This window comes from Lytechinus pictus, chromosome 17 (genome assembly GCF_037042905.1).
Source record: "Lytechinus pictus isolate F3 Inbred chromosome 17, Lp3.0, whole genome shotgun sequence".
NCBI lineage: Eukaryota > Metazoa > Echinodermata > Echinoidea > Temnopleuroida > Toxopneustidae > Lytechinus > Lytechinus pictus.
The window spans coordinates 2,286,784-2,306,038 of record NC_087261.1 but is presented as its reverse complement, the minus strand read 5'-3'; the positions used below and the strand labels follow the sequence as shown (position 1 = coordinate 2,306,038).

The 19,255-nt window shown below is 35.4% G+C and overlaps 1 protein-coding gene across 2 annotated transcripts in view; it reads left to right on the top strand.

The window, feature by feature from the left end:
* The first annotated feature begins 723 nt into the window (after nt 1–723).
* The window catches only part of LOC129280480 (low-density lipoprotein receptor-related protein 1-like), a 57,572-nt gene continuing 39,040 nt past the window's right edge, over nt 724–19,255 (top strand). For both annotated transcript variants that reach the window (XM_064112184.1, XM_064112183.1), the window contains exons 1-7: nt 724–965; nt 2,136–2,232; nt 5,068–5,307; nt 11,953–12,112; nt 14,271–14,395; nt 15,157–15,420; nt 15,752–15,856. In XM_064112184.1, the coding sequence (XP_063968254.1) occupies nt 2,154–2,232; nt 5,068–5,307; nt 11,953–12,112; nt 14,271–14,395; nt 15,157–15,420; nt 15,752–15,856 (973 nt within the window). In that variant the 5' untranslated portion in view covers nt 724–965; nt 2,136–2,153. The remainder of the gene's footprint in view (nt 966–2,135; nt 2,233–5,067; nt 5,308–11,952; nt 12,113–14,270; nt 14,396–15,156; nt 15,421–15,751; nt 15,857–19,255) is intronic.

Here is a 19,255-nt window from a genome sequence, read left to right as displayed (position 1 = left end):
CAGTGTTTTCCACTGTAACATAGCCTGCATCTATGAAACAGGGGAGAGACGTTTACACACAACGCACTATCTTCAGTCATCCGCCCGGGGTGGACTCGAACACACGATCTTTGGATCGACGGGCAGACGCGTTACCGACTGAGCCAACTTCGCTCTCTTGAGGTTTAACCAAAATGCGACAATTTCCCGCAAAGTAATAAGCATAAAATTAACTTCTAATTAGAATTGAATTTCAAGCGTCGATAATCATCACTAAATGTAGGCCCTGTTTGCCAAGCGGAGGTACGAATTAATTAGTAAAAACAAATCAAACAAGTTCGTACTGTGGTACTGAAATTAAAATGAAACATCAATCTTATGTGGTTTCCATTAAACATTCAGCTAATATCATGTTAATTTCCAATGACGAAAACGAGGAAATAATTTTTAAGGCAACTTGTCATTGGAGTACATGCAAGTTTACTGAGAGCCCGTGAACACTATACTATCTGCTGTACATCACCACTGTGGTGCCAATATATCACAACTTATTACTCTCTCGCTATTATCCCTCTCAACTCTTGCATGGAACATGCCCATTCAGAAATATTCCCGGGTCTACGGCGGATCATAATTCTATGATGTTCACATACAATAGCGGAACAGCTCGTGCAAAACTATAACAAAAAGGAAAACTCTATGCTCATGAAACTAAACAGTCACACCGAGAAAGAAAAAAAAACCGATCGATAGTATGTCATTGGTAATATAGCGTTGTAGTTTGGTCATGGATATGCGCTTTGGCTGATGTTACCGACCGTAGCAAACGTTTTATTAAATATGGTTGGAGGGTGCTGATGACGATCACGAGTTCCTTGTTGTCGGCATTGACAATGCCATTATTGCGCCTCTCTGATACATTACCTGGAGATCAATTACACTGAATTGAAACTTTTGGTACACCTATCCTCAGGACAACACCGAAAGTGAGTATGAAAATGAGAGGAAGATGAATGTATCTTGCTATTATTCTGTTAGTGATTTATCGGCAATGATTGAAAATGTTTTACATTTATAAGTCTCGTCAACCGAATGGAAATCGCAAAGGAAGTTTTCCTATTAAATTCTAGGGTTCGGTAAATTGTATTGTATTGGTTTGTTTGATATTGTACACTTAATGACCATATTACTACTGCTACAGCTGTTATTCTTCCTCCTCCTTTAATGAAATATGATAAAGGAAAAATAATATACTACTATTACTACTACTTCTACTACTGCCACCACCACTACTTCTACTACTATTAAAACTACTACTGCTACTCGTGCTACTGCTACTATTACTCCTACCCTACTACTACTACTACTACTACTACTACTACTACTACTACTACTACTACTACTACTACTACTACTACTGCTACTACTGCTACTATTACTACTACTACTACTACTACTACTACTACTACTACTACTACTACTACTGCTACTATTACTACTACTACTACTACTACTACTACTACTACTACTACTACTACTACTACTACTGCTACTACTACCACTACCACTACTACTACTACTACTACTACTACTACTACTACTACTACTACTGCTACTATTACTCCTACCATGCCTACTACTAGGCCTACCCCTACTTCTACTACTACTTTACTACTACTACTACTACTACTACTACTACTACTACTACTGCTTCTGCTACTACTACTACTACTACTACTACTTCTACTTCTACTACTAATACTACTTCTACTTCTACTACTACTACTACTACTACTACTACCACTACTACTACTACTACTACTACTACTACGATTAATAATAATAACAATAATATTAATAATAATATCGCAGATTCGTATACCAGCCAAGCTAATACATCTTTAAAAGAAAATAAGATAAATAGTTGAATATAATCTTCTTCTTTTTTTCATGTTAAAGTTTCCGAGATTATTTATACCCTTGTTTGTTTATATGAGAGTGCTAAAAGTACAAAAATAATAAACCAAACTTTTTGAATTCGGAGGATCAAACAGTAAAAACCTTTTTGAGTAAGACACCACGTTATACAAAAGGAACAAATGATTGTCAATAATTTCATGTTGCTAAGAAAAAGAGTTTTTAATCTTTTAATCTAGGTCCTGCAGTTGGGTAAAATGGAAACCTTATCGCTACGATCTGCTCTTTACATCGTCGTACTCATTGTCCTGATCAACTCAAATGATGTCGCTAGCAGTAAGTTTTTGTAAATTATTGTCCTTATTCAAAATGTTGAAGGAGAGGAAATGGAAGTAAAAGAAGAAGAAGATGATGAAGAAAAAGAAAAAGAAGAAGGAGGAGGAGGCGGAGAAGAAGAAGAAGAAAAAAAAATTAGTAGTAGTAGTAGTAGTAGTAGTAGTAGTAGTAGTAGTAGTAGTAGTAGTAGTAGTGGTAGGAGTAGTAGTAGAATAATGATGATAATGGTGATGATGATGATGATGATAATAATAATAATAACAACAACAACAAGAATGAGAAGAAGAAAAAGAATAACGAGAAGGCGAAGACGAAGGAGAATGGGACGATGAAGAAGAAAATAAAAGACAATTGAATAGTGGGAGGAGAAAGAGAAATGTGCTTACAACTCGGATTCTTTACTTTTATGCCTAAGATGTCTAAAGCCAATTCATTAAACTTGATGCTTGACACTATCTAATTAATTAATCTGTACATGTACATCTAGTAATAAAGTGAATCCGGCTAGGTTAATTGATAAGAATGCCATTAATAAATAACACCTTTCAATTCATGTCTGGGGATGTTTCATGAAAGGGTATGTCGGACATTTTATCCGACAGTTACCGTAGTAACACTGTTTCTCAGTCAATCAGAATGAAGAAAAAATGTCAGATCTGACAACTTGTTGGAAAATACAAACAAGTTGTAAACAAGTTGTTATATCACGTTCATACGAACACCATACGCAGTGGGAGGGGGTGGTGAAATCGCGCCATTTATCATAATCTTTGCAAGCATTCGGTCTTTGGTTCGAACAATCCTTACTGTCCCTTGTTCGTTGTATTCTTAACCTATTTTTGTCCTTTTTTGCGTAAATATCGATCGCTACATAAGGAAATTGAAATGTTACAGACATTAAACAGGTTGATGGAGAGACGCTAAATGGTAAAAAAAAACACAAACGTTGGATAACAGTAAATTTATTTTTGAAACACAGATCAAATGACCCACTTTAATGCCTCGTTACTTTTTTAACGGGGGGGGGGGGGGGGAGGGGGGCTCGCGGGTAAATTTTGGATTGTGACGGTATGAAGTTGAAGGCATGGAGTTGAAAGATGATTTGTCTTCTTCTTTTTTAAAAACATTTCGAATGAACTTACATCATTTGTGACGTTCTTTTATAATTCACATGAAACTTCAAAATATCAAAATCCGAATTCAGAGAAGCGGAAATTGATTTTTATTTCATTTTTGGGGTGGCCTGCTGGATATGTTTGAACTTTGAAGATTATGATTAAGGAACATTGCATGTGTAGTTGACACCTGAAAGACGATGCACGGCGGTGGTGCGTTGTTTACCAGTCACTTATCCATGTGATTCCATTGTATTCTATAATGCCTTTGTTTGAATAGCAAATATGAAAGGGAGAAAAATGTGAAATAATAAGATATTTGTATGTGCGGGTATTTCCCCTGACGTCAATAAGCTCACCATCTACCAGGCTAGATAAATACATTTTTTCCAGTATGTTTGCTTTTATTTTGGGGTAGGGGGTGTTGTACAGGGCAGCCAAAAGCGTTTTGGGAAAAGAGGAGTGTGTTTTTTTAGTAACTGATCGGCAAAAATATGAAAATGGGAACTTTCGTGCGCTGATAAACATTCAACTTGAATATCTCTTTGATATTTGCAAATTTTTTTTTTTTTTTGGGGGGGGGTGTTTGATAGAGCAGCCGAAAAGCGTTGTGGGAAATGGGAGATTGTTTTTTTTAGTAACCGATCGGCAAAAATATGACCATGACAACTTTCATGCGCGCGCTGATTAACATTTAACTTGAATATCTCTTTGATATTTGCTTTTTTTTTGGGGGGGGGGAGGGTGTTGTACAGGGAAGCTGAAAAGAGGAGATTTTTTTGGAACTGATCGGCAAAAATATGACCATGAGAACATTCATGCGCTGATAAACATTTAACTTGAATATCTCCTCAATTTTCTAAGGTCTGTCTCATGATGTATTAGGAAATGCTGATTATTTTTTTCCTCAAAAGCCTAGTCCTTAAAAAAGATAAAGGATTTGAGACAAAAAAAATATCATGGACCCATGAATGATTGACCTATCCTATGGTTGACCAATAGGTATGACGATACGGACATAAATGTCATGTCCACCCTAACTTCAGAACGGGCCCCAATAGAGAGAGAAAAATCAAACAATCATAATAATGATAACATCGAAAGTTTTATAAAAAATTGAGAAAAAAATGAAAAGGGGTATGACAATTAAATCAAAAGTGCATGGATGTCATGCAAATTAGGCTGCCAATGTTGTCAATACTCATGTATTTTTCTTATTGTATAGAATATGATTCATGTACATACATGATTATATATCATATAGAACATGTAGAATTGTAGATTTGACAAAAGGAAGGTCTTTGATCAAATAACAATAGGTTACAACTATGGCACTTCCACATGTCCAGTAAGGACTCACACTTTTTTTCAATGAAAAGTGAAGAAAAATAAATATTAAAAAACACAAAGGGAATAGTGATTGGGTGACGCCATCACTTCCTCATAAGACTGCTATCTATGTTTAATGTGAAATGGTAAAACACTGAAATTTTATGACTTTGTTTTATTCGTTTTGATTACTTTACAGCTGTACACCTTTGTGCTTTCTTTATTTTACTTTATTTTTCCAGTCAACATGTGAAGGGATCGGATTTCCATTCTTTATTGATTTCCATTAATTCCTTGATTGATACACAGAGTGACGTAATATATGCATAACAACGTGCTATCGTTAAATAATAAAACGCATACTATCTCCCCCCCCCCCCCCTCCCTCTAGCTGATAAATTATTCGTCGCTGACGGGTCTTTGGGTCAGATCTTTATAGCGGAGACTGATGGAGACTCGTTCCTTGCGTCGACTTTTACTCCTCTCAATCTCACCGTCAATGATTCACCGATAGGCATCGATTATGACTATCGACTTGATATGATATACTGGAGTGATCAAACCAACGGTACCATACATCGATCTACCTCTGACGGGTCGTTTGATGAAGTGATAGCGAATGACACCAGTGGTAAGAATCCTTGATTCATGATTATTATTTGAATACACGGAAAAAAATAAGACCGAACTTGTACATAGAAGGCATGCTTTTCTCATCGGTTCCCGATGCAACAGTCACATCCGTAAAACCGACCTCTGGACCTGTCTGACAAAGATTTGCAATCGATCCGATCAACCTAAATCTTATGGAAATTCATATTTGTCATAATTTGTTAACAAAGAGGAGCGCATGCAATTGTCAAGATAATTATAAGAATTTCCAAGTATGTATCATATATATATTTTTTGTGAAATAACCATTGCTGGTGTTCTTTATTCATCAAACAAAATATATTCACAGTGCTAACATTTGCCTCCATTTCTGGAGGGAAATACATGGTTTTCTGGATTTCACATTTTCTTCTATCTGTAAACAATATCTTAATAGGTAAAAACAGCCTTTGAATCGTTATTTTCCTTTTAGATTCTTTTCCAGTGAAACATTTATAAATGGTATATAAAGCATAATTCAAAATTATATCTACATCATTTTTTCTTTTGATCTAAATGAAATTCCTGATAATATATGACATGGCTGCAAATGAAAATTTGGCAAAATATATTTCTGTACATTTTCTTCAACTTTTTTTCCAAAATATTATCAATATGTTACAAGAGAAAAACATACGACTGCAATCACCTTTTTGATCACAGTAAAAACATTGGTAATTTTCTTTTAATTTCCATTTAAAAAGGTTAGCTGGTGTTGCCAAAATATTATACATGAACTTAAAATTAAAATTGACCAATACATTGTCCTTAACAAACTTTAACTTAAATAACCAAACATCTATCCAAACTGGTAAACAGTCAAATACCAAGGTATTACACCAAATGAAATTCCTGATAATATATAACATGGCTGGAAATGAAAATTTGGCAAAATATATTTCTGTACATTTTATTCAACTTTTTTTCCAAAATATTATCAATATGTTACAAGAGAAAAACATACGACTGCAATCACCTTTTTGATCACAGTAAAAACATTGGTAATTTTCTTTTAATTTCCATTTAAAAAGGTTAGCTGGTGTTGCCAAAATATCATACATGAACTTAAAATTAAAATTGACCAATACATTGTCCTTAACAAACTTTAACTTAAATAACCAAACATCTATCCAAACTGGTAAACAGTCAAATACCAAGGTATTACACCAAATGAAATTCCTGATAATATATAACATGGCTGGAAATGAAAATTTGGCAAAATATATTTCTGTACATTTTATTCAACTTTTTTTCCAAAATATTATCAATATGTTACAAGAGAAAAACATACGACTGCAATCACCTTTTTGATCACAGTAAAAACATTGGTAATTTTCTTTTAATTTCCATTTAAAAAGGTTAGCTGGTGTTGCCAAAATATCATACATGAACTTAAAATTAAAATTGACCAATACATTGTCCTTAACAAACTTTAACTTAAATAACCAAACATCTATCCAAACTGGTAAACAGTCAAATACCAAGGTATTACACCAAAATTCCTCTGCTCTAGATTCTTCGGTTTTTACTTGGATCAATTCATAATATATTTTCCTAACCAATCTAATATCATTATATACATTAACATTGGATCTAAATTCCGAATACTTCTTTTGTAATAAACTTGTATTAGAAAAAAAGACATGTTGCCACATAACTGAATAGCTTGTCGTATAGGAACATACTGACTGTACCACCTTCCATCCTTAACTACTATTTTAGCACTAATCTTATATACAGTGCGTATCAAAACAAGTTTACACTTAGAAATATCCTGTAAAAATTTACATTTGTAATATCCTGAAGATTTTTCACATTTTAGCATTGGTACAGGTCCATTTGAGCAAATGACGATATAACTGTCGAATAATATTTCCGCTTGAGTGAGCACCACTTACTTTTGAAAAGTTAGTGAAAAATTATTTGCGCAGAACTTTGATATAGTTATACGAATAAAAGTAGACCTTAAGAATTTAGCTAGTAAAATTGATTTGAAGATATCTTTTACCTTTTCAACTTGTTTCTTTGCCCAAAAAACTTCGAAGAGTGCATTGCGCCCCACCCCACCCCATCCCCCACACACCGAGGCCATCGTGACGATATTTGCTTTACACTGAGCTGTGATTTAAATGAAATGGCTTAGGCTTGATTTTCATTTTGTTAATCATTGTCAAGCTCGGGAAAAGTGTGGAGAAACATGTAATGAGTGAAAAATAAGATGCAATTCCACTCTAAATAATAAAACTTAGTGAAAAATTGCTGGAAATGTCTGACATAAAATTTTGATCAGATTAAGTTATGTCCTCAGATCCAGCTGGCACAAAAAGGGTAAAGATTGTGCTTACTAAGTGTTGAAATTTCAATTTGGGTGGCAAAATTGTTACAAAATGCTTGAATGTATCCGTTTTATTTCAATTGACTAAATGTGCAATGGAAATGTATGAGAAATGTTTCGCAGGGTAAGTTTGATTTCGCCCTTTCCCCTTGACACAGCGTAAAAACGAGCATTTCTGCGCAAACAGATTTCTGCGAGCTTTCCAAAAACGGAGAAGTGCTCACTCAAGTGTAACATTCTGTCAAAACTTTTACTTTCATTGGATAGATGAGACCCAAACCCAAGATTATATGTGAAAAAATTACCCACATGTTGCATATCTTTTAATTCCCAGGGCTTTTTCAAAGTGTAAACTTTTTTTTGATACGCACTGTATAGGTAGAAAACCCTTATCATCCATTAAATCCCCCCAAGCAAAATATCAGAGTTTATCCAATTCATACAAAATAACATTTTCCATTTGTATAGTATATCTTTATTTAGCCAAATCATTTGTTTGTGATAATTTTCCTGTATATCTGCTTGAATATTTCTTGAATAGTTATGCCCTTTTAATAAGAAAAACGTTGATATCAAGTTATAATAGAAATGAGGCATGTTTTCCAAAAAACCAAGTATGTATCATTCAACTTCATCTGCCCTTATTGAATTTATTCATTATTTATCTAATGCTGTTGACACCAAACAAACAACTATTAGCTTATTTCTCGATTTATCAAAAGCCTTTGACTGTCTTGACCATAAACTATTATTGTATAAACTTAACTGCTATGGAATAAGAGGTACAGCTTTAAAATGGGTTAACAGCTATCTGTCGGGGCGTAAACAATATACTATTTATAAAAAGCATAATTCTGAATCTAAGATCATAATGCATGGTGTTCCTCAAGGGTCAATCTTAGGTCCCCTTCTATTTTTAATATATATAGATGATATCAGATTTACTTCCAAAAAGTTGCATTTTACAATATTTGCTGACGATACAACAATTTCCTTGTCAAATGATAATGTAAATAAATTATGTGAAAATCTCAATCAAGAATTAGTTCATGTAGAAGAATGGTTAGTCAAGAATAAACTCATAATAAATATTTCTAAAACAGCATCAATGATATTTTCAAATCGCCACTTCAATCCCAACGATGTTAGGATATATCTCAGCAGTAAGGAAATTCAACACACATCCTATACAAAATTTCTTGGCATCCAACTTGACAATAAACTCTCCTGGTCTAATCACTTTAATTACTTATGTTCGATTATTTCAAGAAATATAGGTGTAATGAATAAATTAAATTTCCTTCCCCAAAACATATTAATCAACCTTTATTATACAATGGTTTATCCATATTTAACCTATTGTAATGTTGTATGGGCCACCGCAGCCACCAATAACCTAAATATGTTAAGATTATTCAAATTACAGAAAAGAGCAGTAAGAATAATATGTAAAACTTCATTTAATGCCCACACTAGTGTCCTTTTTAAAAGATTAAAAGTCCTGAGTGTATTTGACCTTTATAAACTATCCCTTGGATCATTTATGTATTCTTGTCACAAAAAGATAATTTGATTTTCACATGCCCTCCGTCCGTACTTCTTTTACTCAAAAAACTTTAATGTATTCAGGTCCCAAATTATGGAACTCTCTTCCCCCTACACTTAAAAATAGTTTATCCCTTAATAGTTTTCAACGTCAGTACAAAGAAATTCTGTTAACAACGTTCGCATCCAATAACAACTAAGTAATTGCGTAACATGACTATAATTTCTGTGTTTGCCCTTCTCCTACACTTATTCTCACTAATTTCACCTGTCGACTTTCTGTGACCCTCCACATACGCTAGTCCTTTACCTTTTTTCTATCATTTTCCTAGAAAGGCAAACACTTCATTTTAATTTTATTAATGCTTGTTTTTCCCTTGTATTCTTTTGTCTTTGCTTATTCTATTTTGTATCCCTTCTTTTTCTTTCTTTATTGGGCTGGAACTTCTAAGATCCAACAGATCTTTAATGCCAGTCCACACTCGAAGCCTATTTTGTACACTATTTACTGTATTATCATTTTTGTTACTTTGTTCTGTTCTTGTCATTATGTATATCTTATTTACCTGTATATATGTAATTTTTATCGAGTGAAATAAATGAATTGAATTGAATTGAATCATAAATATATAGATAACATTTTGAACAAACATGCGCCATGTTGGCATAAATTGATTACTTCCCGTAGTTGTTGTTGATCGGATCAATCGCAGCTATTTGTGAGACAGGACCCTGATTAACAAAATTCCGATGTTTTCAATGACATGACTTCGGGCAGATTGGAGTCGGTTTGTGTTCACATACAATAAAGTCGGTGGAGCCAAGAACCTCGATACAACAAAGCATGCGCAAGCGCGTATTACCACTACACTGCCTGTATATACTACCCAGACAATGGGGGGATGCAACATAGGAGTAATTATATGTCGTCATTTTATTCAATGGAGGGGATGAAACAATAGTTCATCCTCCTGAACAATAGAGTCCTTGCTTGGATCATGGACCTAAAAGAAATGGATGATTAACGAGCGCATTATTTTGATGCAATCTGATTGTGTGCATATTAATGATAACATAAGGTGCGGCTACCAAGGCGTATCTGATCTCCACAAAGGGATATTTTTCCAAGTCTTGGCGTTTGTTCGCTGATGTCCTATAGCTCTATCAGAATATACCTTTCATTCAACATGCTTTATATTTTGGAGCAGCAAACTTGAGAAGCAGACGATTTCTGTGATATTGTTATTATCGATTTGCACGCTTCTGCACACTCACAATGACTTCAATAACAACGAGAGAGACACGTCCCCGACAAACTATGTGCCATGTTTTTCTGGAATATTATGAGGAAAATTGTGATTACAAATTATCAACAATTAATCTCATTTCAGCCTATATCTTGAAATATGCAACCAGTTTTTCAAATAAAACCCATGGAACGTAGCGCATTTCACACGAGAATCTTGAATCATCATTGTATTCATGATTGCAATTCGTCTTTAAAATCATTGTACCATTCACCCGTTCACTCGAAAACTATGATTTGAATTCGAATTCCTGAGCGAAGGAGGTATTGTGTCCTTGGTGACTTATCAATCAAACCCAATCAAAGAACAACATCGCAACAAAGAAACTACGATGAGTGCATGAAAATTGTATTATCTGCGGAAGTGCTTGAAAGGACACGACAGCTCATCAGCCCCCCAAAAGATGTTTTGGAGGTCAACCCTTTTAGACGTAAAATTCGTACCGTAATTTGAGTGAAACTTATTTACTGGAATTCACCTTCAGAGTAGAATTTGAATTCGTGATTTTGATTAGCGTGCGTGATTCTAGTTTGGTTTCACACCTGCTAAAATTAGTCAATAGAATTATTTTTAACTGGAATCATTCAAATTACAATTTTGGTATCGTGTGAAAGGGCGGGTATTATCTTCTGCGCATACAATTTTTAAAATATTTATGTCTTATCACGGAACGCTTCTTGTAACTCATGGCCTTAATGACGGCGACCATAATGGGATCATAATATCTAAACATGAAGAGAATGTTATTCAGATGACAATGACAGTCAGATGTTAGTGAATTCATTAACTCACCGATGAATGTCAAGCTCTCATAGGTCGATGCTTGGATTTACGCGAGTGGAATACACGCCGTCCTAACAAACCGATGATATGTCAGGCACCATTTATTGAATAGGCAATGCTTAGTGTCTCAGAGGTGCTTCACTTCACCAAGTTTGTATGCGGTGAACACAAAGTAGACCGTTATTATATAATTATTTACATTGCTGTTTAGATCCTACTAATGAACTCTCCTATCGTAATAGCCCTAGGACGTGATATCATAAGTTCATAACATGACATCATTGCAATAGTATTGATTTGTTCAAATCAAAACAGAAACAGAAACAAATCATGTGAGTTATCGAATATTACAAAACGCTACAATATAAATTATCCAACACGAAGGCAATTCATAATACATACAAAAAATGTGTATTATTCCTATCAAACTAAAAAACGATCTGATAGCATCGCATACATGTAATTATGCATACTATAAAGATATGTGTCAACAAATTATTTTCATATCACATTCGTTCAATGGAATGACATTGGATGAGGCAATAAAAAAGGAATCAAAATTACATAACACATGAATGATTGATCGTCTAAGTGCTTGAATATCGTGATTTATCATTTTCTCTAAATGAATTGAAATGCTTTTACCGATTTGCAGTTCCACATGGCATCGCTCTTGATCTGGAAGAGAATAAAGTGTTTTGGTTGTCTGCCGGTAACGGTTCTCTCTATCGGTCAGATATAACCGGTTCTAATCTCCAGATACTACCTCCTGTATATTCCAGCCCACGTGGTATCACTATCTCCTACAACAGAAGGTATGAACAAATCCTTGCTTTAATAAGAAAGTCGTAATTATGGGGTAACACGACAATTGATCCAGGTGGGTGTTTCATAAAGCTGTTCGTAAGTTGAGCGACTTTAAGAACGACTGGTGATCCTTTCTTGTGGTAAATGATTTATTCATTGGCGATGGTTAAGCGCGTAAGAAAGGATCACCAGTCGTTCTTAAAGTCGCTCTTAACTTACGAACAGCTTTATGAAACGGCCCACATGATGTAGGCGCAGGGCTGCAATAGGGTTGTATATTAGGCCCGGGGGGCCACTTACATTGACGAGTGGATACCATACGCGACCCAAAAAACACGTAACAAGGATGTATTTTTCAAGATAGGGCACGTGTAACGTAATAAGGGTGTCAAAAACACTAAAATAATGAAAAAAGGGTGTCTATTTCGCATGAAAAGCTACGTGTTTAGGATCAGATCTGCGAGGGTATAAAAAATTAAGACTAAAATGATTTATAAAGGATGTACTTTTTGCCCCAACAGACAGTTAACACTACGTGTTTAGAGTACGATTTGCGCGAGGTGTGGGAGGTGGGCCGTACTATTAGTACTACTAAACCCAATTAATGATGTAGGTAAAGGTAAAACCGACGACCAACGTCCGTGACAAAACAATTACTTGTTTAGGGGTTAAATTCAGGGAATTCTTGCCAAGAGTATCGTTTTGTTTCTAATACTTGTTAAGGGTAGGGTTTCACATGCCAATACTTGTTAAGGGGTGCATTTTCAGAATGCAGAAAATACGTGTTTAGGGTGCTTTTCGAGACCCCATGGTCGCGCATGGTATCCACTCGTCAATGGAAGTGCCCCCCCCGGATATTAGGTGTAGAGTAAGGTTTAGGGTAGGGTATAGCGCTAAGTCCAGGGTTGAAGTTGGTCATTTCATTTACATGATTTAATCGGAGCAATTGTCAGAGAACGAATTAAGGAATATTATGAAGACTTCACTGTTTCTACAATCATTACTGAGTTTGTTTTTCCTTTCTTAAACCACAGTCCGGACTTTTTGCATTTACAAAGGGGAAAGTCTCTACAACGCACCGATTCCTTTTAAAATGCAAGTCAAATCACAATAGAGAGCTGAGAGGCTTTTGTCGAAAGTTCGTGGACTGGGACAGCATCGGAATCACTTGACTCTGGACAACGACATCTGTGCAGTTGTTCGTCCGGTGTAAATCTCTGGATGATCTGCCGTGCCAGTCCACCACAATTCGACAAAAGCCTCTCAGCTGTACATGGTGTCCATTTTCAAAGGAATAGATGCGTTGTAGAGAGTGTCTCCGTGGTAAATGCCAAAGGACACCAGTGAAACGAACTTCCTCCAGACCTACCAAAGAAGGTTATTTCAAATGACACACTGCCGATCGGTTCTGATTAGATTTTCTAGGTGTGACCATATCCCTGATCTAATGATTGGACTAGGATTCGGAGAAGTGAAAGATATCATGATTTTTTTTTTTTTGGGGGGGGGGTCTGATTGCCCTACATAGTTGGTAATTTTGAGAGCTGAAAAGGAAGGTCCATTGGCTTTTTATGTTAGAAACACTACCAATGATACTGATAAATGAAAATGTTTTTAGCATTTTAGGATTCTGTAATCCCCACTCCCCATAAACATGTCAGAGTTTCCCTCCAAAAAAGAGAGAAAATATGAGGCATATTCACATCTGTCATAAATATATTAAACCATTCCTAAAAGTTGGTGCAAAGGAAAACAATTTTAAGTAACTCAGATTATAATAACAACTAATATAAATGAATGAATCACAATAATAATAATAATATAGGATTCTTAGAGCGCACGTATTCATCTTGCTAGGTGCTCAAGGCGCTCCTCTGTTACCCCGGCTAAGCTAGTCTACCAATTCCAGTGCTCACATCCTTTTTAGGAATTACTTACTGCCGGTACCCATTTACCTCCTGGGTCGAGTGCAGCACAATGTAGACATTTTTTTTGCTGGAGGAGAACACGCCATGGCTGGGAATCGAAGCCACTTCCCTCAGACTAAAAGACGAGAGCCTTAACCACTAGACCACGACGTGGTATATAAGTTCATTTACAGGATATGAATGCATTTTTTCACCAGTAACCATAACATTGTTATCAATCTTTTATCACGTTTACCAGAAAGCTTTACATTACAACACGTGGCTCTCCAGCTATTAGAAGCGTAAATACAGATGGTACTGATGATGCCATTCTTATCGATACGGACATTGTATCACCAGGCGGTATTGCATTCGATTTCACAGGTTAATAGATTCATGATCCTTTTTATGTTCCATGAGTGTGTGGGGTGTGTGTGTGATGTAGCGTGGGGATGCGTTTTGAGTGAGTGTGGGGGAAGGGTATGCGTGTGCGTGTGTATGGTGAATGAAGGTTGAGGGTTTATTGGTAGATGTGCGGTTAGAAATACCGTAATTTTTTTCTTTTATTTCAAAATGATCTTGGCAGGGAAGACGAGCTGCAAATTCTTCGAAATGTGCAATTTACCAAAATATGCCGTAACAGGCTGCTTAAATGTCAACATGGCTGAGTGGTAGAATCCCAATTTTTTAAACTACAACTTTCCATGATTTGACGCACCATCGTTTAGATTTCCCAAATTAATCTAACAGACGAAAAAGGCGAGATAAAACTTAAAAATTGTGCTGCTAAATGCGCTAATCCCTTCCTCTCTGACTTTTTGAATCTATAATACAAGATAATTTTATTCATGTCCTGTGAAATTGCCGGTTAAGATTTTTGTTTAGAATAATCAAAGATATACTGCACTTAAAAACCTTTGGACGATGAAAATAAAAGAAATACCACTAAGTACCGAGCAAAAAAAAATGAATTTGATCGGCGAATCAGGTTAAATATATAACATACCATTATGTCGATCATGTTGATATCTAACGTGTTCTCCATATAAAGAGTACTTATTTAATGAATAGATTAGTAAACATGCTAATTAAATTGATAAATCATCATAGAAAGTTAGTTTTATTCTTATATCTATCTTCCACAGAGCAACGTTTATACTGGACTGATGATATCTTGGATAAAGTCGAGTTTGTTAATCCAGATGATACCAGCGATCGGACGATTGTTATCTCCATTACTCCAGGATCGGGGCTTGATCTGTTCCCATATGGCCTTGCTCTTCATGACAATGATATCTACTTTAGTGACATCACACATAGCATTATTGTATACTCTGATTCTACCACAGGGGCTGTTGATGTGTTGACTTCTGCATTTTCTTTGCCGGCTGAAATTCATATTTTTATGGGTACTCTATTTGCGTTCATTATTTCCTTAACTTCATTTTACATCGCCCACTGTGTGAGAGGGGGGGGGGGGTATGCTTGCTAGATTATGATCCCACACGATGTAAGACAAGTCAGATAATTAGTTAAAGTTTTAGCAAATCGACAGTTGTTGCAGTTCAGAATTCTTAGCTGAAAATTTCGTGCATCTATATTCCCTAAAGTCTAAATATTAAAACACTAAGGCATATTAATGTTAGCCCTGATTGGGCTGATTCTCGAGAGGTTATCCCACTATCACTCTTTTATTGTGTCGATTTATTTTTTTCGATTTGCCCACTCGTTCATTTATAGATGTATGTGCAAACCGTTGTCTTAATAATGGAAGATGTGTGAGGTCCTTAACATCTGTAAAATGTGAGTGCCCATTTGGATTCCTTGGTCAACGTTGTGAATTCGGTTAGTATGAACAGCATAACATTTTATAATAACCTTTTATTGAACATCTTTAAAGATTGTTACTGTATTTGTGATTGAAACAAGAAAATATATGCTTCTTCAGCGCTGTCAATACCTGTTACATGATAAAATTCCTTCACTAACCATAGGTCATCTGCGATAGAAGGAACATAAGTGTTGCAGGCAAGCAGAATTTCTTAAAATTGTTCATCAAAGTATCCAGATGATCTGAGATAGGTGTAATATAATACATACGAAGTATAAAATCACTATTCTTTTTCATATTGACTAAATCCCTACTCACGCCATATCTTAATTTATGCTAGACAGCTGCAATCACACCAACGAAACAACCTACGGGTTATCATGATTATACACCGTTCGACATAATGTAATTTTTTTGTAATTAAATTGATCGGAATGGGTCGGTTTCGTTGATGTAACTGAAGCACAAAATAGCGAGGTTACAAAAGTCCTGATTTCTGTTACTTGGCTGTGAAACGCATTTTTTTCACCATATGCTGTAAATGCGCTAGAAGAAACAAAGCATTTTCTCGTTATCTTGCGGGAAGGATCGGAACGAGATTTTTTTTTCGTCAGTATTTGTGCATCCGACGCGAGAGAGCAGTGGGAATGACGATATGAAAGGCCGTTTCGGAGGTTATGAATTACATTACAAATCTTGGACTTGTACTTTTTTAAGTCTTGACTCAATTTCAATTTTTAAAAGAATACTTTGGAAAATCGTTTCAGGTGAGAATCGAACCTGCGTACATGAACTCGACTATAGATTTGGCTTACTGAATGAGCCACCCCAGCTAGCAAGCTGACGTTGGGCCAATGTCGACAACATCGCTGTCAGTAAGGCCGACATTGAACTAACATCGCGCCAATGTCGGCATTATCGGCATTATGCAATGTTGGCAACGTGTCACAAAAGTTATGTTGGGCCAACTTAATTTTTTATAACCTGATTACAATATCGCAAACGTCACAATGTTGACAATAAGGAAAGGTTGGACAAGTTTCAACGTATGATATTGGGCCAACGTTGTAATTCGACTTCTTTATGATGTCGCAAAAGTATTGTTGGATCAACATCAATACAACATCAACAAGTCGTCAGTCGTGAAACGTTGGCAAACAGTCCAAAAATAATGTTGGGCCATTGTAATTACTTAGACCTGAAAAATTATATCGCGAAATTGATATCCGATCAATATCACGCCAACATTATCTGGGAAAGGTCGGAAAAGTGTCAAAAATATAAATATTAAGCCAACATTAAAATCTCGACTTTTTATGATGTCGCAAACGTAGTGTTTGGTTAACTTCAATACAACGTCAAGAATATCGTCAATCTTGAAGTGTTTGCATTTGGTAAAAATTATAACGTTGGGCCAATGTAAATATTTAACCTCATTTTGATATCGCAAAAATTGATATCCGTCCAACATCATGCCAACATCACAATATTGACAACAGGGAAAGGTTGGCAAAGACTCAACATATTATTATAAATATTGGACCGACGTTGTAACTTCTACTTCTTTAGGATATCGCAGAGGTAGTGTTAGATAACATCAATACAACATGAACAATGTCGTCAATCTTGAAACGTTGTCAAATAGTCTAAAAAATTACGTTGGGCCAATGTAATTACTTAGTCCTGAAAACGATATCGTGAAATTGATATCCGATCAACATCACGCCAACATCATTTGGAAAAGGTCGGAAAAGTGTCAAAATATAAATGTTGAGCTAACATTAAAATCTAGGCTTTTTATGAGGTCACAAAAGTGACGACTTTGTGATACTTGGAAAATTATAGTTAATAACATTTTTTTAAGTTTAACCTTGAAAATTTCGCCTATTATTTATTTTATGAAAATGATATGGTAATAAAGCTACACACTTTTTTGATTTTTTTTAGGGTGGAATAATTGCGTAAACTTAATTACGTTAATTGTTTTATCAATATTACCAAAAATTTTGGTCATTCACTAGCTAATGAATATTCAAGTATCGCAAAGTCGTCACATAAACAGGAATCACTGGCAGGATTTAGTGGACATGTGTAGGATGTTAGGATTAGGATTGTAGGACAGTATAAGGTGGTATGAATTAGGGAATAAAAGTGTAAACGTGGCCCTCACCTTGAAACTAATTGATATCTTTAATGATTGCCATATGTTGGGATGACATTGACCCAACGTCAAAGACTGATGTTCGGCCAATGTTGGAATTTACGCAGATCCAAGTTCATCCAACATTAAAATTTGATGTTGGCTCAATGTTTAAAAAAATTATCGACCGTTGGCGGGGCGGACATTTTAACATTAGCCTAACGTTAATAAATGATGTTGGGCCAATGTTGTAATCATACATAAGCCCAACATTATTATCTGATATTGGCCCAACGTTTTAAATTGACGTTGGCTCGTTGGACATGTCAACATTCGACCAACGTCAATAAATGATGTTGGGCCAATGTTGAAATTTTACAATGGTCCAACATTTCAATTTGATGTTGGTTCAATGTTTCAAAATGGACCGTTAGTGGCGGGTCGGACATTTTAATATTAGCACAACGTCAATAAATGATGTTGGGCCAATTTTGACATTTTACAAAGGTCCAACATTTCAATTTGATGTTGGTTCAATGTTTCAAAATGGACCGTTGGCGGGTCGGACATTTTAATATTAGCACAACGTCAATAAATGATGTTGTAGTGTGGTACGGTATGTCACTGACACAGCTCCCGTAGGACTTGCGTGCCAAAATTGATTTTTTGGTTGTTTTGGCTTCAGTAGGGTCCCTTTAGACCAAAAATGATGGGGTTCAAATTTTCAGCCCCCTCCTTCCCTTCGTGGGGGGTCCTTTTTGGCGCCATATTGGCCTGTACAAAGCCCAATAGGATAATCCATTGTTTTCAACCTTATTTCTCACTTTTCTTCGCCAATTTTATTTTGAAGTTGTCTGAGGTGTATGAGAATGAAAATTTGATGATGTTGTGATGTAAATGTTTTTTCACTTTTACCATATGGGGGCGGAATTTACGAAAAATGCCCCAAATTTGTAAAATATTACCCCTAATATATTATTTTCCCCCTTTTTTGGCACTAGAATTAGGACAAAAGGACTACAAAATGAAATGAATATGTCTTGTTATACAATCCAATAACAGAGGAATATATCACATGCAATTTATATCATTATTTTTGGTCAATTGATGTAAAAATCAACCCAATTTCAGGATTTTATGCAGTGAAAACCTTACTACAACACTAGAGGGCGCCATAACTTATGATAAACACTTCCTTTTAGAAAATCAAATTCTATGCACTGTAATTTTATCAATGAATTTGAAAGCTGACACATTTCAAGAGCAATTGTTT